This window comes from Pristis pectinata, chromosome 33 (genome assembly GCF_009764475.1).
Source record: "Pristis pectinata isolate sPriPec2 chromosome 33, sPriPec2.1.pri, whole genome shotgun sequence".
Taxonomy (NCBI): Eukaryota; Metazoa; Chordata; class Chondrichthyes; order Rhinopristiformes; family Pristidae; genus Pristis; species Pristis pectinata.
The window spans coordinates 12,276,497-12,297,549 of record NC_067437.1 but is presented as its reverse complement, the minus strand read 5'-3'; the positions used below and the strand labels follow the sequence as shown (position 1 = coordinate 12,297,549).

The 21,053-nt window shown below is 42.7% G+C and overlaps 1 protein-coding gene across 2 annotated transcripts in view; it reads left to right on the top strand.

Annotated features, from left to right (window-relative positions):
• cnot3a (CCR4-NOT transcription complex, subunit 3a) overlaps nucleotides 1–21,053 on the top strand; it is a 101,912-nt gene that overhangs the window by 50,461 nt on the left and 30,398 nt on the right. For both annotated transcript variants that reach the window (XM_052043025.1, XM_052043024.1), the window contains exons 2-7: nucleotides 3,460–3,527; nucleotides 4,861–4,928; nucleotides 8,590–8,664; nucleotides 18,622–18,711; nucleotides 19,729–19,857; nucleotides 20,965–20,991. In XM_052043025.1, the coding sequence (XP_051898985.1) occupies nucleotides 3,503–3,527; nucleotides 4,861–4,928; nucleotides 8,590–8,664; nucleotides 18,622–18,711; nucleotides 19,729–19,857; nucleotides 20,965–20,991 (414 nt within the window). In that variant the 5' untranslated portion in view covers nucleotides 3,460–3,502. The remainder of the gene's footprint in view (nucleotides 1–3,459; nucleotides 3,528–4,860; nucleotides 4,929–8,589; nucleotides 8,665–18,621; nucleotides 18,712–19,728; nucleotides 19,858–20,964; nucleotides 20,992–21,053) is intronic.

The window sequence follows — 21,053 nt, the reverse complement described above, 5'->3', positions numbered from 1 at the left end:
AGTGATGTAGTGAGCTATCATTTTTAATTTTTGAATAATGAGTTGTAGCATGACAAAGTTTGGTGTGCGTGTGGCAGTGTGTCAGAGCTCGGTGACCGTGTGGCAGTGTGTCAGAGCTCGGTGACCGTGTGGCAGTGGGTTGGAGCTCGGTGACCGTGTGGCAGTGGGTTGGAGCTCGGTGACCGTGCGGCAGTGTGTCGGAGCTCGGTGACCGTGTGGCAGTGGGTCAGAGCTCGGTGTCCATGTGGCAGTGGGTCAGACCTCAGTGTCTGTATGGCAGTGGGTCAGACCTCGGTGTCCGTGTAGCACTGTGTCAGAGCTTGGTGTCTTTGTGACCATGTGGCAGTGGGTCAGAGCTCGGTGTTTGGCAGTGTCTCGGAACTTGGTGTCCATGTGGCAGTGTCTCAGAGCTCAGAGTCTATTTGTGCACTGTGTCGGAGCTCGGTGTCTGTGTTGCATTACACCAGATAATAATGTTCATGTTGCAATGTGTCAGACTATGGAATAAACATAAGAAATAGGAGCAGGAGTAGGCCATCTGGCCTGTTGAGCCTACTCCGCCATTCAATAAGATCATGGCTGATCTGGCCGTGGACTCAGATCCACCTACCTGCCTTTTCCACATAACTCTTAGTTCCCCTACTATACAAAAATCTACCTAACTGTGTCTTAAATATATTTAATTAGGGAGCCTCTACTGCTTTCCTGGGCAGAGAATTCCAGAGATTCACTACTCTGTGGGAAAAGCAGTTTCTCCTCATCCCTGTCCTAAATCTATTCCCCCAAATCTTGAGGCTTTGTCCCCTAGTTCTTCTCTCACCTGCCAGTGGAAGCAACTTTCCTGCCTATATCTTATCTATCCCTTTCATAATTTTATATGTTTCTATAAGATCCCCTCTCATTCTTCTGAGTTCCAGCAAGTATAGTCCCAGGCGACTCAACCTCTCCTCATAGGCTAACCCCCTCATCTCCGGAATCAACCTGGTGAACCTCCTCTGCACCGCCTCCAAAGCCAGTATATCTTTCCTCAAGTAAGGAGACCAGAACTGCACACAGTACTCCAGGTGCGGCCTCACCAGTACCCTGTAGAGTTGCAGCATAACCTCCCTGCTTTTAAATTCAATCCCTATAGCAGTGAAGGCCAACATTTCATTTGCCTTCTTGATAACCTGTTGCATCTGCAAACCAACCTTTTGTGATTCATGCACAAGCACCCCCAAGTCCCTCTGCACAACAGCATGCTGCAATCTTTCACCATTTAAATAATAATCTGATCTTCTATTTTTCCTTTCAAAGTAGATGACCTCACATTTACCAACATTGCACTCCATTTGCCAGACTCTTGCCCACTCACTTAACCTATCTATATCTCTTTGCAGACTCTTCGCATCCTCTGCACAATTTGCTTTTCCCCTCAATTTAGTGTCATCAGCAAACTTAGATATGCTATACTCGGTCCCCTCTTCCAAATCGTGTTAGTGTGTTGGCTTCTTTTAGTTCTTAACCCTGTGTTGATTTATTGAGCTACGGTTTGTTGAGTTGTCAGACTATAGATGGGACACAAGTGTAGGCACAGGTTGTGTCGTCTAATAGCATGAGTTGGAATATCCATCCTGCCATTTGCTGGCTTCTTAACTGGAATTAATGGCTGCAACTCGCATTGCCTGCAAGGTATCACCAACTGGGTCAGACTTCCAAGGGAGCTTTGTAGTCGCTTCTACTCACAAATCCCAGACAGTTCTGGTCTTATTGGTCTGCAGCAGTGACTATCCCCACCGTTTCACCCTCTTTCCAAAAGAAAACTTGGTTTCAAGTCATGGAGTAACCCAAAGGGTGAATTCAAGCTGTGCTCAACCGTTCATGTCTGTCATGTGAATAGCTGAAGACTGCTGAAATTCAAAGTTATTTTTCCTTCATAATTATTATTTTGATAGTAAACACAGTCAAGTCCAGATCTTAAATAAATTAATCCACTTTACAAAATGAATCCCAATTATAATTTTAAGAAAATCAGGTAGTTGATAACCAACCGTAAGAAAGCATTGGAAATTTGACTAGTATATGATGGAGCAAAAGGTCATTATGACGGACAGTCTAAGAGAAAGTGTGCTGTTAAGCATGTATCCAAAAATGTCATACTGTTATGCTCACTATCATAATACATTCAATCTATAACTTCCCCCAAATTATTTTATTAACATAAATCATTTTTCGAGCAGCAATGTCAGCTAGTTCAGTGATAAAAGCTTGGGCTGACCAAGTGGCTGCAATATCAAGGCAGCTCTGTACTGAAATTATCTTGGTCATACCATGGCATTACTTTTTCCACCACTCTCAATTCTTGGCTTTGAACATGAGATGTGAAGTTACCACTTGATGTTCAGTGTAATAGGCATGCATGAGAATAAAAGGTTGCAGGAACATGAATATATGTTGTCAGGAAGTATTATTAGTCAGTGGTCTTAAGGTGAGAAATAAATTGTGTGTTGTGCAAGGCTTCAGAAAGATAGATTAGATGGGTCTGGGTAGAAAAATATGCCTCATCTTTGGGAACATGTCACCGCCTTTCCCTCTTAGATACTGTTCCTGGCATAGATGGTTTCTATTTGCATAAGGCAGGTAGGAAGGGTGCTTGGAGAAGAGCGGGCAAGTGATGGACATGCTTCAGTCAGTGAATGAATGCATATTTGTGGCCTTCCTGCTCACTTATGTAAGCAGTTCCCCAATGAATGGATTTTGAATTCTGCAGATCTCAATCATAGGATCCAGTAAGTAAAATATTAAAGTGAAATGCAGTTTCCCTATGCTGTCAGTCAAACTGAGCTAGAGATCCTGTTCCTAACTGGGATCTCACTCAGTGAAGCCTCCCTCTGCTCTGCATTCTAACTGCACTGAAGAACCTTGGTGTGTCTATCCCTGTCGCTGGAAATCACCTGCCATCATAAAAGCCAGGAGATTCCTTTGTGCTAGCATGTTTGTGAGGGGCCCTTTTTGTTAGTGATTCTATCTTTTCAGCCCAAAAAGAAGCTAAGTGCCAGCACCTGAAGCACTAACTGCTGGATGACCTGGCCCTTTGTAAGGCTTTTGTATCTTTGTTCTAGTGTGTCAAATTGTTGTTATTACACCATATTAGATCATGACACTTCAAAGTATGTCAGCCTGTCAGATTTTTGTTACAAAGTGTCAGATTTTATCTGGGTTACAGTGAATTGGGTAGTGATATCTTGAACATAGTTGAGCAGTAGTGTCCCTGTTAATGTGTCACTGTGACTGTTACAGTGTATTGGGTTGAGGTATATTACAGTGTGTTGAGCTGAGGGTCAATTATAGTGCATGGGGTTATGTACTTGATTACATTTCTGACTGATAGTTACCTGTTATGGTTTTTCCTGTGTGTTTCATCCTACTGGCTGTCTTTTATGATCTGTAAAGTTGCTGACTGTAAATTCTCTCTTGCAGCGCACTGGAGCATGGTTTTAAGGCACTGACTGATCGTTCAGTCATGGCTGATAAAAGGAAGTTACAAGGTAAGATCTTATTGTGTGGATTATGACATTTTGTTAGGAAGGATGAATAGCACGTGGTGTATTAGTACTGTTTCAAACACCCTGTTCTAAAATATAAAATGTCTGCATGTCTGCCTGTGCAAGAATTGTGATAAAAGATGCCTGAATTTGTTGGAGAATGTGACAGATTTTTGATCTCCCTGATTCAGACCATTGGGCAAATCCCCTCATGTGGTTCAATCAGGTCACTATTCAGGATTAGAAAACACCATCAGGTTAATGGTAATTGCATTTTATAAGTTCCTCCATACTTACTCTATCAATTTCCCTTGGGATTCTTATTGAATGTGATCCACCCTTGCTTTTATCCACCCTAATCACCAGGTCTTGCTCTGTATTGAGCTGCCTTTTATATTCTCCAACGATAGGGTCAGCAGAAGAAACAGATGAGTGAAAAGTTAATTAAGGCTGATTTTTAAAAAAAAATCAAGACTAATTCTTAGTAGAAGGCAAAAGGACTTTCAGAGCGCCATCTTATTATTTTCATGCCTCGATTGAAAATTCCATCTTGGTTATCAATCTATGGATAGGGTATAATGAACTTCCAAGAGAACTTGTGGCTGATATACTACTAGGAATTATTCTGATCAAGGATGATATTAATAAGAGGTTTAGTAAAAGGCTGTGACGGAAGATTTGACAATGATCAATAGATGCTGGGTGTAGTCCTCACTCTGCAAACACAATGTTTCGGTGTGAAGAGAGTTTCCCAAACTCTAAATTGTACAAATGAGTGCATTATAGCTATTGTAGAGTTCAAGCAGGCTCTCTGAGGGGAAAGTAAGTGCAGGAGTTGTTCAGTGGGCTGAGGAGGAAGTGATACAACAGGGAAAGGAGAAGAAAGCAATGCAGAGGGGCTGAGTAGGAGGCACATAGGACAGAGTAGGCAATGCTGGAGTCAAGCAGGAAGCGTGATCCTGCTGAGCAAAAAATGTAAGGAATTTGAGAAGAGGCATTGAGGAAAGTATTCCACTAAGATGATTCATTGACTGTAGAGTGGTATTTGATATACCAGATACAATTTTATATTATTTGGAATATGGATATGTAAGTGAACTTTTGGCTGTCTCTGTGCTGTTCTTTAATCAAAATGAGTGATTGTAATCCCATAAACTGCTGTGTGTACCTAGATTATATAAAGTTATTCTTCAAGGCTTTGATTAGAGTTGGGGTGATTTTCCAAACTTGGTTTCCATCAGATTTAATGTAATTTAGAATAATTGACCATTTACAAGCTCATGTGGAAACTTCAGTTCAAAAGAAATGCTAATCCTTTAATTTTTTTATCCTGCAGGAGAAATCGACCGCTGTTTGAAGAAAGTCAGTGAGGGTGTAGAAACCTTCGAAGACATCTGGCAAAAGGTAGAGCTGGTGAAAGTTGGCTGCTCTATACCGAGCTCAAAGGTCGACAGTCTCTTCATTGTGTGCCCTTTTCTAGATTTGCCAGTTATACCCCATCAGCATACATATTAAATTTTAATCTCTTAAATGCCAAATATTTTTCTATTAAAGACTGTTAAAATATCCTTAAAACTGCCCCATTCTGCTTATCCCTTGTGAAAACAGTATATTATTTTATCCTTTCAATATCTGACTTCGCTAGTTTAAACTAAATGTGCTAACAAACTTATGCCTCCCTTGCCAACTGTTTCCCACCCCCAAAACTGCCTTTGCCTCAGTTCGTAATCAAATAACTTGTCTGTGTCCAGTCACACTTGAATGCAGTTTGAAAGAACAAGCCATATTAAGAAGCATAACAGTTATTAATTTAACTTCTTTCTCAAGGCATTTGTTGTTTTTAAATAATAGTGTAAATGGTATGTAAATATATATCATTTATACTATTAAATTGAATGCGTACTCTCTTTTTTGACCTGTTATTTTGTCTTCAAAGTGTGGTTTTGAATTTCATATTTGTAATTGAGGAGGCTGTTGATACGTTCTTTTTGTTACAAGATATCTTCTGTACTAATAGAAAGAAAGCTAGGAGAAGGAACACACCACAGAGCGTGTTCTTCATTGCAGCTTTGGCTCTTTGTAGAATAGAGAATAGAGTTTCTTGTTCTGAGTTACTTGAGTCTGTTGTAAAATGCTTGATCTGTATATGCACATTTATAAGAAGAAGCCAAGTAAATCAAACATTGTTAGTTCATCTTTGGATTTGCCTTTGTTTATGATTGCAATTAAGGCAAAAACCCACAACTTCACTTAATAATGAAAACCAAGTCTGCCAAAACTCAACTTCGACTGGTATCTCACCACTGCCCCCACCTCCCACCTCCCACCTCCCACCTCACCACCATCACCATTTATCTTGCATAACCTAAAGAGTGCACTGAGCACACTTTGGGAGCCCCTACTCTAAATTATTCTCTGACTGGGATCATTTCCTTGCATTCCTATTTTCAGACTAGGAGCAAACTATTCTTAAATGTTTTGCATCTCACACTGCACTCCTGTGTGTTTCATAACACCATAACATCTCTTAGCGGTAGAAATAATCAACGTTTGTTGTGACAATGCAGTTGCTTCTGTTCCCAGTCACCTCTGCCCATCCATAGGCAAACTCCTGCCTGTCCATAGACAGCCTCTGGCCACTCTCAATTTCCTCTGTCCCCCAGGCCCCTTTCTCTTCATCTTGGTTGTATCTGGCTGCACCCATATCCAGAGATTGTCCTCCATTCCAAATTCTTCAGCCTGAGGATAGAACCTTTCAGCATCAACCTTGTCAAACCTCATTCTAACAAATTCCAATTAATTTTGGCCAATTCTGCTCAATTTTTATTCACAGCACAACCCTCTGACCCCAACAATCAGTTTAATGAATCAGTGCATTACTGATTTCCAAGGCAAGTATATCCTTCCAGAGGTAGGGAGATCAGAACTGTACACCATGTTCTGAAGTTGGTCTCACCAAAACCCAGCATAACTTCAGCAAGACATTATTTTTATACGACCACCAACTTGCATATTTCCTTCCCAATTGTTTTCCATGTATTATCTGCAATTCTAGAACCTGCACCCCAGGACTCCACCGCACGTTGGTAACTTGCTTAGTACTCAGGCGAGATTCCCTGTAATGGGAGCGCAAGTGGGATCGGTGCTAAAAGGGGTCATTACATCATTTTATATATTGAGATGCAATATTGATAATGCATCGGGAACCTGGCACAAACCAGGCTGGGGAAAGTTGTACAGCCAGGAAAAGGGAGGGGGAGAATTTCCCACAGATCCAAAAATGACAAACAGAGAGACTATGGAATCTGCGTGGTCTGTCAATACATGGGGTAGTTGCTGCTAGTTCTTAGCAATGGCCCATGATCCTTGTACTGTCTGGGAGCACCCCTGAGCCCCCATCTGCACCATGTTTCCCAACCACAGTGCCTTGGTGGTTCATTCCACATCGAACCATGCAGTGATGAGATTACAGCTTTGTTGCTACAGGAATGCCAGGTTCCTGGCAGAGCAGCATGCAGACTGAATGGATGTCTTTTTAAAGTATAGGTGGGTACAAACCTGTTTAGACTTCAGGACCAAAGGCACTATCATGAATTGGTGCTCTGTGGGGTACCGGTACACTCATATCAGTTTTCATTGTTTGTCCTGCCAAAGTGAATAACCTTGCATTTAACTCCATTATCTCCATTTTCCACCTACTTTCCCACTCACTTAACCTGCAAGGCCTTCTGCAGACTCTCCATCAACTTCACAGTGCACTTTTTCATATAGTTTAGAATTGACAGCAAATTTGGCGATATTACACTAAATTCCCTCATCCAAATCATTGATACATATTATATGCAGTATAGCCAAAGACCCAGTACTGATTCCTTTGGAACCCTTATGACAACAGACTAACAAGTCTTAAAATGACTCATTCTCTGTCTTTTAACCAATCTTCTTTCAATGCTAATATGTTACCCTCATAAGCTGGACCTTTATTTTGTTTAAGATTCCTTTGTGTGGTATTTTAAATACTTTTTAGAAAACTCATATATATATATTATGCATCATTTGGTTCCCTCCTTTTTACTCTACTACTTTCATACTCAAAATTCTATTAGATTCATTAAACAAGATTTTGTGTTCATTAAACTGTGCTTTGTATATCCAAAGGCATCTCTGTCCATTCCCATTCACTCATCCCCATTCATTATATCCATCCATTTCTGTCCATCATTGTCACTGCTCCCCATTTCCAGTTAACTCTCCCCAGGGTTAGAAACCCTGGCACCCCATTTCTAGGTAGCATTTAATGGCATGATTAGAAGGGAACAAGAGGGGACCATGAGCAATGACTATCATCAGAACTGATGCTTCTAAGCATTAAAACTAGTGAAATTATCTAAATCCAGCTGCTGCGAATGGAGGTGCTTCTTGCAGGGTAAGCAAAATAATCAAAATGAGCACGTGCACACTGGTGATACAAGGCTACATGTGTAACTTCAATTAAGTTACCTTCCAAAAAAGAAAATGCTGCTGGTCTGTTCAGCTTTATTGTCAGTTGAAGAAGCTGCTGTATTATCCGCAACTAAAATAGTTTATGGAGATGGTGGGTTTTGAGGTTTGGAATGGGCGTGGTGATGGATCGTTTTGAAAAGAAGTGTTAGAAGAGATTTTCACCATTTCTAAAAAAAAACTACTTGCTTTAAAGTCAGTTTCTTAAATATACTTGCTGAGGATTTTGTGCTATTTAGAGTCACAGAGCTATATAGAACAGAAACAAAGCCCTGTGGCCCACTGAGTCTGTGCTAATTATTAAATTCCCATTTCAGATAATCCTATACAGATCCTATTTTATTTTTCCTCACATTCCCTTCAATTTCCCTCAGATTCAATTGCAAATTAACACATAAGAAACTGGTAGGTTACATAGCACAATGCTAAATATCATAACTTAGTTATCAAAGCTGTATTTTAGCTGTGCATAGAATAAACACAGAATAGGAGCGCAGAGCTGATGAGGTGAGGGAGGTAGCATTTGTTGAGCAATGGCCCATTCTAATAATCTTCTTGTAAACAGGTTCACAGCGCAGCAAATGCAAATCAGAAGGAAAAATATGAAGCTGACCTGAAGAAGGAAATTAAGAAACTACAGGTGAGAGAAAATAATCAGAGCTTTCTTTGTCCACATACTGCCTGGAGCACTGTCTTTGCTGCCCTCTCTGGTAGTTACTAGGTTTGGTGCAGCACCCCTTGGTTGAAGAGAAGAGATCACTGGTGTGTGCAGACAGATTGTGAGTTTACACCACTGATCTCTGCAGCAAAAAGCTTATGTTTCTTTCCCATCCCACCCTATCCCCTCAAAGGTTGGCAACTTCACTTCCAGCGTGTATCAGAGAAGGTTAAATTATCCAGCATCTGCAAGACTGATAGTGTCAGAACCCTTTCCACATTCTGCTTGGGAATGCATAAGTGAATGCAGCACGTGTTTTATGCACAGCATGATTCCAACCAAAATGACAATAATGCCTGAAAGCAGTATGTTTCTTTTTTCACAGAATAATTCCATTTTCTAATACTTCTTCCTATTACTCATTGTTATGTGGCACCTTTATGCAGTTTAGCCATATTGTTAAGTTAATGTAAAGGCAATCATATCTGTACATCACTAACAGGATTCCTGGCTTAGAATATAGTGGAAATCCATGATTCTGATGAGAATATGAAAGAAATTGTGAATTGTGACACAACAGAGCAGCTTTGCACCGTTCTGACATTCTGTCACATCCATTGTCTTCATGTTTGTCAGTGGCTGAAAAGTTCTGCTGAGATGCTGCACTTGCAGCGTTACAGGCCTCACCTTAATGTGTTAAAGCCACTCAATGGCAGGTCACGTTATTGCAAGGACTTAGGATTGATTGAAGGATGCATTTGATAAACAGGTTAGAAAATGACTGGACAAAATGTTTTGATGGTTTTGATGTGGACATCACTGGTAAGGCCATCTTGTATTATCCATTCCTAATAGTCCTTGAGAAAATGGTGGTTACAAACAGTCTGCTGGAAGAACTCAGCAGGTCAAGCAGCATCTCTGGGAAGAAAGGAATTGTCAACGTTTCGGGTTGAAACCCTGGATTGAGGTGCAGAAACACTGGACATCCATAGTGAAGATGAAGTGGTGCGGGCCGGTGAATCAGAAGTTGTCCAAATGGTGGAGGGCAAGGTGTCCTGGATGTAGGTGGGAAGGGACTGGACAAGGGAAGACAAGATGGAGTCGAGGTATGAGGAGATAAGTTCAGTGGAGCAAGAGCAGACAGAAACAATGGGCCTACCAGGGTAGTCCTGTTTGAGGATCTTGGGTAAATGATAGAAGTGGGAAGTGCCGGGTTGAGGCACTATCAGGTTAGAGGCTGTGGAGAGGAGATCTCCTGATGTAATGAGATCTGTGACAGTGAGGGAGATGATGGCCTGGTGTTGGTGGAGTCATCGTTCTGAGGTAGGTGAAAGGAGGTAACTGAGATCTGCAAGGCAGAGGTCAGTCTGTCAGACTACAACAGCACCACTCTTGTCTGCAGGTTTGATGACAAGGTTGTGATTGGTGTGGTGAATGGAAGGCTGTGTGTTCGGAGGGGGCGAGGTAGGAGCAGGCCAGGGGAGTGGAGAAGTCGAGGCGGTTGATGCCACAGCAGCAATTGGAGACAAAAAGGTCGAGAGAAGGTAAAAGGCCCAAAGGGGGTGTCCAAAAGGAAGGGGAGTGTTGGAGACGTGAGAAGGGGTCATCAGTGGGGGGTGAGGACTTCTTGCCAAAGACTTAGTAGTGGATGTGACGGCAGAAGAGCTCCAAGTCATAGCGGGCCTGGAACTCGTTGAGGTGTGGGCGCAGGGATACAAAGGTGAGGCCTTTGCTCAGCATCAGCGAGAAGGAGGTCATGGGGGATGGTGAAGACTCGGCAGTGGTTGGAGCTGGGGAGGAAATAGTGTGGGGGCTGGAATATGTGGTCAGAAGGTGGGGGGCCATGGTGAGAACAGAGGTGGAGGAAGGAAGAGAAAGATCCGGTGGAGTGTTGGGAGCTTGGGGCTGGATGGGAGAGCGAGATGGTACCAACAGAGTTTCGGGAGCCTGAAGTTGGGTGGAAGGGCAAGTCCGGATGGATCTTTGGCTGCCTGGAGGCAGACGAGTTTCCGATCCTGCATGGAGGTCAGGAACACAAAGTTGCCATTGTCCGTCAGGAAGGTTTTAAAGTCTTCTGCTTATTTCTACAACAAAGATCTAATCGGTTCCCTTCCACCAACACTCTCATCCCCCCTGGCTGAACTTGTTCTTATCCTGAAGAACTTCTCATTTGACTCCCCTCACCTTCTACAAATCATTGGTGTAGCCAAGGGCACCTGCATGGGCCCCAGCTATGCCCGTCTTTTCTTTGGCTCCGTGGAACAGTCCCTGTTTCAAACCTTCTCTGTTACCACTCCCCAACTCTTTCTCCATTACGTTGATGACTGCATTGGTGCAGCTTCCTGTACCCATGCAGAACTCAACAACTTTTTCACCTTCACCACCAACTTCCACCCTGCTCTCAAATTCACGAGGACCATTTCTGACCCTTTTTTAGATTTGTCTGTCTCCATCTCAGGAGACAAACTCTCCACTGATTTTTACTGTAAATCCACTGACTCCCACAGCTACATAGACTACACCTCTTCCCACCCTGTCTCTTGTAAGAATGCGATTCCTTTCTCCCAGTTTTTTGTCCACTGCATCTGCTCTCAGGATGAGGCTTTCTGTTCTAGGATATCTGAAATGTCCTTTTTCAGGAAGCGTGGCTTCCCTTCTGCTGTGGTTGATAGAGCCCAATCCCACATCTCCTCTGTTTCTCATACCTCTGCTCTCACCCTGCCTCCTTCCAGACAGAACAGAGTTCCACTTGTCCTCACCTTTCACCCTATGAGCCTCCGCATCCAGCATATTATCCTTCGTCATTTCCACCAGCTGCAATGAGATCCAACCATCAGTTGCATCTCCTCCCCACCTCTTTCTGCCTTCTACAGGGACCACTCCCTCTATGACTCCCTGGTCCGCTCATCCCTCCACACCCATCCCTCCCTGACCCCCGCCACTTTCTCCTGCGCTCTCAGCAGATGTAACACTTGTCCTTACACCTTCTTCCTCACCACCATCTAAGGATCTAAACAGTCCTTCCAGGTGAGGCAAAACTTCACATGCATCTCCTCCAAACTCATTCACTGCATTTGGTGCTCCCAATGTGGGCCCTCTCTACATTGGCGAGACCAAGCACAGACTGGGTGACTGTTTCACAGGACACCTGAGTTCAATTCATATCAGCCACCCTGAGCTGCCAGTTGCAGATCATTTCAACCCCCTTCCCATTCCCACACTGACCTGTCCATTGTTGGCCTTCTCTACTTCTGTGATGAAGCCCAGTGCAAACTAGAGGACCAACACCTTGTATTCCACTTGAGTAGTCTACAATCCAATGCATTGAATATTGAGTTTTCCAATTTTAGGTAACCTCTTTTTTTCACCCCCCTTTCTCCCCCTCTCCCTCTCCTCCTGATCCTCCTCCAGTCCTCCCATTTTGTCCCCTTTCCCACACCCCCCCCCAGCCCCCCTTCATCCATCTTTTTCCCCTTCTCCCTCCTGGTTCCATCGGTCCATCAGATCATAAGACATTGCAGCAGAATTAACTCATTCAGCTCATCAAGTCTGCTCTGCCATTCGATCATGGCTGGCTTATTTTTCCCCCTCAACCCCATTCTCCTGCCTTTTCCCAGTAACCTTTGACACCCTTACTAATCAAGAACCTATTAACCAATGACTTGGCCTCCACAGCCATCTGTGGCAATGAATTCCACAGATTCACCACCCTCTGGCTAAAGAAATTCCTCCTCATCTCTGTTCTAAAGGGACATCCTTCTATTCTAAGTCTTCCACTACTGGAAACATCCTCTCCACATCCACTCTATCCAGGCCTTTCAATGTTCGGTAGGTTTCAACAAGATCCCCCCCTCATTCTTCTAAACTCCAGCGAGTACAGGCCCAGCCATCAAACACTCTTCACACGTTAACCCCTTCATTCCTGGGATCATTCTTGTAAACCTTCTCTGGACCCTCTCCAATGCCAGCACATCCTTTCTTAGATATGGGGCCCAAAACTGCTGACAATACTCCAGATGTGGTCTGGCCAATTCCTTATAAAGCCTCAGCATAACATCCTTGCTTTTATATTCTAGTCCTCTTGAAATGAATGCTAACATTGCATTTGCCTTCCTTACTACCGACTCGACCTGCAAGTTAACCTTTGGGTAATCCTGCAATAGGACTCCCAAGTCCCTTTGCACTTTTCTGAATTCTCTCCCCATTTAGAAAATAGTCTATGCCTTTATTCCTTCTACCAAAGTGCATAACCACACACTTCCCTATGCTGTATTCCATCTGCCACTTCTTTGCCCATTCTCCCAACTTGTCCAAGTCCTTCTTCATACTCCTTGCCTCTTCAAAACTTCCTGCCCCTCCACCTATCTTTGTATTTTCCACAAACTTGGCCACAAATCCATCAATTCCGTCATCTAGGTCACTAACATATAATGTAAAAAGTAGCGGACCCATCACCGACCCCTGTGGAACACCACTAGTCACCGGCAGCCAACCAGAAAAGGCTCCCTTTATTCCCATTCTTTGCCTTCTGTCAGTCAGCCAATCTTCTATCCATGCTAGTATCTTTTCTGTAATACAACGGACTCCTATCTTGTTTAATAGCCTCATGTATGGCACCTTGTCAAAGGCCTTCTGAAAATCCAAGTAAACAACATCCACTGACTCTCCTTTGTCTATCCTGCCTGTCACTTCCTCAAAAAATTCCAACAGATTTGTCAGGCAAGATCTCCATTTAAGGAAACCATGCTGACTTCGGCCTATTTTATCATGTGCTTCCAAGTACCCCGAAACCTCATCCTCAATAATGGACTCCAACATCTTACCAACCACTGAAGTCAGGCTAACTGGCCTATAATTTCCTGTCTTTTGCGTCCCTTCCTTCTTAAAGAGTGGAGTGACATTTGCAATTTTCCAATCCTCCGGAACCATTCCTGAATTTAGTGATTCTTGAAAGACCACTACTCATGCCCCCACAATCTCTCCAGCTACTTCTTTCAGAATGTCCCCCACCTCCCCCCCCACCCCTCTTTGGTTCCAACTGCCATTCACTTCTCCCCTGATGGTTCCCATTCTCACCTCCTTATCAGAATCCATCGCTGGTAGTGCTTTGTGTTCCTGCTTATCTCCCTCCAGCAGCTGTCTCCCCTCCTCACCCTGCTCTGTCTATTTTTCCCCTTTTTCCCCCTCTCTCTTTATCTGCCTCCATCTTTCATTCACCTGCTACTGTCTTCCAACTCCACCCCCACTCACCTCCTCTACCTGGCACTACCTGCCTGTCATCTTACACCCCTCCTCAGTCCACCAGTTGCCTCAGAATCCTTACTTGCCACCCTTCTTTATACCAGCCATTTCACCTCTCCACTCTCAGTCCTGATGCAGGGTTTCAACCCGAAACGTCAACAATTCCTTTCCTCCCACATATGCTGCTTGACCTGCTGAGTTCTTCCAGCAGATTGTTTGTTGCTGCAGTCTCTTGTGTCTCCAGAATGGTAGTAAGTTGCATTCTTGGACCATGACTGTTAATAGCCAGAGAGTTCCATAGTTTGGTCTCAGCAACCTGAAGAAACAGCAGTATGTTGCAAATTTAGGATAATGTATGACTTGGAGAGGAGATAACAAGTAGTGATTTCTGCATGTGCTCAATGCCATTCTTTCTACATGGTAAAGGTCAGGGATTCGGGTGTTTCAAAGGATTCATGGCAAGTTGTTATGATACATTTTGCCACTGATACATACTATAGGCATGGTGTGCTGATGGTATAGTGAACTTTTAGAATGGAGGATTGAGTGGTAATCAAATAGACTGCTTTGTCTCAGATAGTACTGAGCTGCTTGAGTGTTGTTGGAGCTGTACTCATCCAGGCAATGGAGAATATTACATCACACTCTTAATTTATTCCTTGTAGATCATGGAGAGGCAGTAGCGAGTGGGGAGAATACCCATTATCCAACTTCACAAGATCACAAGATAAGGGAGCAGAAGCAGGCCATTCGGCCCATCGAGTCTGCTCCAAGGAAAAGGGAAAAAGAAATGGGGTGGGAAAAAAAGAGAGAGAAAAAAAAAACTATTCTAATCCCATTTGCCAGCCTTATCCCCATATCCCTTGATACCCTGACTATTTAGATATCTGTCTATCTCCTCCTTGAACACCCCCACTGATCTGGCCTCCACTGCTGTGCGTGGCAAGGAGTTCCACAATTTCACCACCCTCTGGGTAAAGAAACTTCTCCTCATCTCTGTCTTGAAACTGTACCCTCTAATTCTAAGATTGTGCCCTCTGGTCCTGGACACGCCCACCAAGGGAAACAGCCTAGCCACATCTACTCTATCCTTACCTGTCAACATTTTAAATGTCGCTACGAGGTCCCCTCTCATCCTTCTGTACTCCAGCGAGTACAGTCCAAGAGCCGACAAACGCTCATCGTACTTAAGCCCTTTCATTCCTGGAATCATTCTCGTAAATCTCCTCTGAACCCTCTCCAACGTCAGCACATCCTTCCTAAGATGCGGGGCCCAAAACTGCGCACAGTATTCCAAATGAGGCCTCACTAGCGCCCCGTAGAGCCTCATCAACACTTCCTTACTTTTATACACTATACCTCTCGAGATGAATGCCAACATAGCATTCGCTTTCTTAACCACCGATCCAACCTGGTGGTTAACTTTTAAGGTATCTTGTATAAGTACCCCCAAGTCCCTTTGTACTACCGCACTATCAATCTTCTCTCCTTCTAGATAATAATCTACCCGCTTATTTCTACTTCCAAAGTGTACAACTGCACATTTCTCAACATTGAATCTCATCTGCCATTTTCTTGCCCATTCTCCTAAACTGTCTAGGTCCCTCTGCATTCTTTCTATTTCCTCTATGCTCCCTACTCCTCCACTTATCTTGGTGTCATCCGCAAACTTAGCCACACAACCATTTATTCCATCATCCAAATCATTGATGTACAAGGTAAAAAGGAGAGGCCCCAACACCGACCCTTGCGGCACACCACTAGTAACCGGTAACCAACCAGAACGAGATCCTTTTATTTCCACCCTTTGCTTCCTGCCAACCAGCCAATTCTCCACCCATTTTGCTACCCTGCCCATAATTCCATGACCTCTCATCTTATTAATCAGTCTCTTGTGAGGCACCTTATCAAAGGCCTTTTGAAAGTCTAAATACACAACATCTACCGCCTCTCCCTTATCCACCCTACCTGTGATTTCTTCAAAAAACTCCAATAGGTTGGTCAGACAGGACCTCCCCTTCACAAAACCATGTTGACTAGGTCCTATCTTGCCTTGCGCCTCTAGGTATTCGGTAACCTCCTCCTTGAGGATAGACTCCAATAATTTTCCCACCACTGACGTCAGACTAATAGGTCTGTAATTGCCTTTGTGCTGCCTCCCACCTTTCTTATATAACGGAACTACATTCGCTACCCTCCAGTCCTCCGGAACCATGCCAGAATCTATCGATTCCTGAAAAATAATCGCCAACGCCTCCGCTATCTCCACAGCCACCTCCTTCAGAACCCGGGGATGCACCTCATCCGGTCCGGGAGACTTATCAGCCTTAAGCCCCTTTAGTTTTCCAAGCACCTTCTCCCTATTAATCTCAATTGAACTCAGCTCCAATTCGTGAGACTCCTGACTAATGGGCACATTGCTTATGTCCTCCACGGTGAAGACCGATGCAAAATATTCATTCAATTCCCTTGCCATCTCACTATCATCCATTATAATACCTCCTGCACCGTTATCAATTGGTCCTATGTCAACCCGTGTCTCTCTTTTATTCCTTATGTATTTAAAAAAACTCTTAGAATCCTTCCGAATGTTGTCCGCCAGCTTCCTTTCGTAACTCATCTTTGCTTTCCTAATGACCTTCTTAGTTTCTCTCTGCAGATTTTTAAAATCGTTCCAATCTTCTGTTTTCCCACTAATTTTTGCTACTTTGTACGCCGCCCCTTTTGCTTTTATTTTATCCTTCACCTCCCTCGTTATCCACATCTGTGCCTTTTTTCCATTCAAAACCTTCTTTTTTCTTGGAATATATCTGTCCTGCATTGTCCTTATTTCCTGTAGAAATTTCTTCCATTTTTCCTCTGCCGTCCCTCCAGCTAACTTACTCCTCCAATCAATTTGGGCCAACTCATCTCTCATACCTTTGTAATTTCCCTTATTCCACTGAAATATCGATACACCAGTTATCAGCTTCTCCTTCTCAAACTTGAAACTAAACTCAATCATATTGTGATCACTTGTTCCCAGTGGTTCCTTTACCTTTAGTTCCCTAATCACCTCGGGTTCACTACACAGCACCCAATCCAAAACAGCCGATCCCCTGGTGGGCTCCTCAATAAGTTGCTCCAGAAAAACATCCCTTAGACATTCCACAAACTCACTCTCCTGAGTACTACCGCCTTGCTGCATTTCCCAGTCCACCTTCATGTTAAAATCCCCCATAATTATCTTCACATTGTCACTCTGACATGCTTTTTCTATCTCAATCTGCAACTTATGGTCCACTTCCTGACTGCTGTTCGGGGGCCTATATATGACTGCTATTATTGTTCTTTTACCCTTGCTATTTCTCAGCTCCACCCATAAGGATTCCACCTCCTCTGACCCAATGTCCTTCCTTTCTATTGATTTTATATCGCTACTAACCATCATGGCCACACCTCCCCCTCTGCCTACCCTCCTATCCTTCCTATATACTGTATACCCCTTGACATTCAGTTCCCAATCACATCCATCATGAAGCCACGACTCAGTGATTGCAACGATGTCATATTTATTAACCTGTAGTTGTGCCACTAGGTCATCTACTTTATTCCTGATGCTACGTGCATTTAAATATAGTATGTTTAGACTGGTATCTGCTATTGATTTTATTGTACCTCTATTGATCAGCAGATTATCCTGACTTTCTACCTGTCCATCCTTCTTACTATCTTCGCTACCTACTATCTTAGACATGTTCGTGTAGACCTCATCCCCTATCCTAACATTCGGTATCCGAACATCCTCATCCCCGATCCTAACATTCTGTATCCTAACATCCGGATTTGTTGTACTTCTATTATTCAGTAAATTATCCTGACTTATCACCTGCCTGTCATTCTTGCCATCCTCAATGGATTCGTTTCTATACACTTTCTCCCTCACCTTAGCATCTTGTAACCTAGCATCCTGGTTACCATCCCCCTGCCAGATCAGTTTAAACCATATAGTCATAGTTCTAATGTGTCTGCTTGAATTAAATATCTGGTCTGGGTGAACCCAAGAATGTTTAAAGATGGTCTCTGTATCAAAGAGATGTAGTAGAATGAAATGAATAAATTTTGGTTCAAAATAAATCACTAATCTGGTTCAGCCTTGTGTACTTCCCAAGTTTCTAAAGGAATAATATTACAAAATGTTTGAGCTCAGTCTTTTTCAAGCTTGAACCAACTTGAAACTTTCAAACAGATTCTGGCAGAAACAGTCAGTGGTGCGAAGGGTGGAGGGAAATTTAACATGACAGAAAGAGTTTGATGAAATCTGTTGCTTTTAGATGTGCGTGAAGTGTTTAACGGAACTTGAGGAGAAGCTATTTCGAGTTGAATTCCCACTATATAGCAAAAGATATTTGTGATCCTGTTAACATATTTGCTAAAAATAGCATTTAGGGAGAATTATTGGTATTCAAAGTAATAGACGAATAAAGAGGCTGTCAAGAGGACTACACAGAAACATCAGCCCAATATTGGAACTAAAATATTTTCTTCTAGTTTTCTGGCAAACTTTAAAAACATAACACTGCCTTTTTCTCAAAAAGATCCAGGATCAATCTGTTTATATATAGATTTGCATTAAAAAGCAACACATTACAAGCCTTTCTCTCAAGCATACCACTATCAGTTTAATTTGTTTTACCTTGTTTTCTTTTATGTTTACAGAGGTTGCGAGACCAAATAAAGACATGGGTGGCCTCCAACGAAATTAAAGACAAGAGGCAGCTGCAAGAAAACAGAAAACTAATTGAAACGGTAATGTATCATCATGCATTCCTGCAGTGCCATTTCTCCATTCCTCTGTTTGTTCAGTCACATCGTGTTTGGTACCATATCCCCATCATATGATGTATTTTTGTGTTCTGTGAAACAGCATGTCCTTACTCCTGGGAACTTTTCCCAAGATCTTTCTGTCATTTGCTAAGATTCTTAACTATATCAAACAGTAAAAGGAAAATTGACCCCCACTAAATTGCTCTAAAGTACAGTTATGATGCAGGTTAAATTTAGTACGAACTCTGAGCATAGCATTAACCTGAAAATCTGGTGTTGTCTGGTCTGAACTTTGTAAATTTTCCCCTCCCTTTTCTACAAACATCTTCCCTTTGGATCCAGTGTCTAGCCTGATTTTGGATGACTTATCCTCAGTAAAAACTGAGCAACATTTTGTGCATTTCCCACTGTCATCTTTAACATAGCCTACTCTTTTTAAAGCCCCACTTCCTGCCTGCTCTCTGCAGAATTATCTTGTTCCTGCACTTTCATTAACCAGAGCACTTGGCTGCTGCATACAAGTTTCATGGATGTGTGTGCATGACATGCTTGGCCACTGAATATGAATGTGTTTTTTATTGAAGTCATTTGTGTGATGTATTTTGGTGGTAATATTTGTATCAATGCTGTTGTTCTAATTCAATACTGGCGAGGTCTGAATAGACTGTGTGTATTGCCACGTTATCCAGAGGTTTCAGGCTTGAATGCTGGGTCATCTTGACATTCAAACCTGTTGGCTTCTGTCATTGAGAACTTGACCAGTTCTCCTTATGTTTGTCTTTGATTGTTCAGTCTTCCACCTGAGAGAGTGAGAAGGAACTCTGTCACCTCCCTGTGAGCATAGCTCATGTCATTCAGTCTCGGAGGAGTCTGTGGCATGTCTTGATCAGCTGAAGGAGGTTGATTGTAGGGAAGCAAGTGGGCTGGGCTGTAGAGAATGCAGGGTACAATTTTTAAATCTGAGTTTGCAGTTCAAGTATTTAAATCTTTTCTATAAAGCAAATGGAAAGGTTCAAGATAGTGGAGAGAGAAACAAAGACCAAAGCCTATTCTAAAGAAGGGCTGGGATCGGCGACAAAGGTGGATCCTGCACAGAAGGAAAAGGAAGAAATCTGTCAGTGGTTGACGGTAAGTGATGGCAGAGCAGTCAGAAACTTTCCAGAGGCACAGTGCTGTTTGCAGACACACTTCAGTCAGTTCGAGAACTCCTGCTGCTGCTGCTCCCAGAAGTTAGTAAACTTCAGGTGAAGAGGAGAGTAAAGTAGTGAGTCTGAAGCTCCCACTTCAGGAATGCTGCTAGATTCTCTCCCTGGTTTTCCTTCACCTTTCTATCTTTTAAATTCATTTTTTGAGGATTGCTTCCCTATGATCCTTTATATTTCAATCTCATTTCTTTTTGTACTGTAAATTGGCTACATCACCTTCCACCTGCCTGGGAAATTTTATTATATTGAAAACACTATATAAATGTAAATTGTTGTTGTTTATGCAACGGCATCATTACAAATGCTGCTTGTGTTAGCAGTATAATGTCACTGTCACCTCTGGGGATGACTTTACATTTTCTGCTGTCAGCCAGTCAACCCCAGGTATGGGCTTATTCAGTGGAAACAGCTACAATCTGTTTACCTACAAGTGGGTCTGCATAGGGCAATATCTTAGTGTACTCAGACAATGTTGTGATAGAATATTAGCCAGGAATTAGGAGGGGAGAACGTTGGTGTGTGTAGGTGCCTGAAACTGTCATGAAATATCTCTGGATTTGAAACCTGGTCCAATTGGAATTCTTATCTGAAAAATGTCTGATTTGCAGTTAAATTCTCTCTGTTAGTATTTGTAACTATTGCCTTCAAATTAACTAAACTTTCAAAGCAATTGAGGTTAATAAGTATATGACACTAATCCACACAATGCACAGTTTGGAGCAGATACTCTGGGAGTAATTAGACTCCAGATCTTTGATTCCATTTTTGGTGGACCACATCTACCGAGGGTTTTGGATCAGTGCTTTGTTAGGACCATATGGAAACTATGTCTCTACTTACTGATGGATCAATATAAGATTGTCAATGTAAGCTGCTCCCACGTCTCACCCTGCCCCACCAACCTCTGGCAAAGGACCTTTGACGATAGTCTTAAGAACATGTCATGAATTTAGAAAGTGATTCTAATTAATCTTGTACGTTTCTTTTTTTTTCCACCTCCCCCCCCACAATCTGTCATCTTCCATTTCAGAATACAATAGACTCTTTAAATATGCAGGTGAGTTGCATGGCTAATTTAGTTTGAAATGTTTTTAGCATTGTAGTTGTAGTTAATTTATT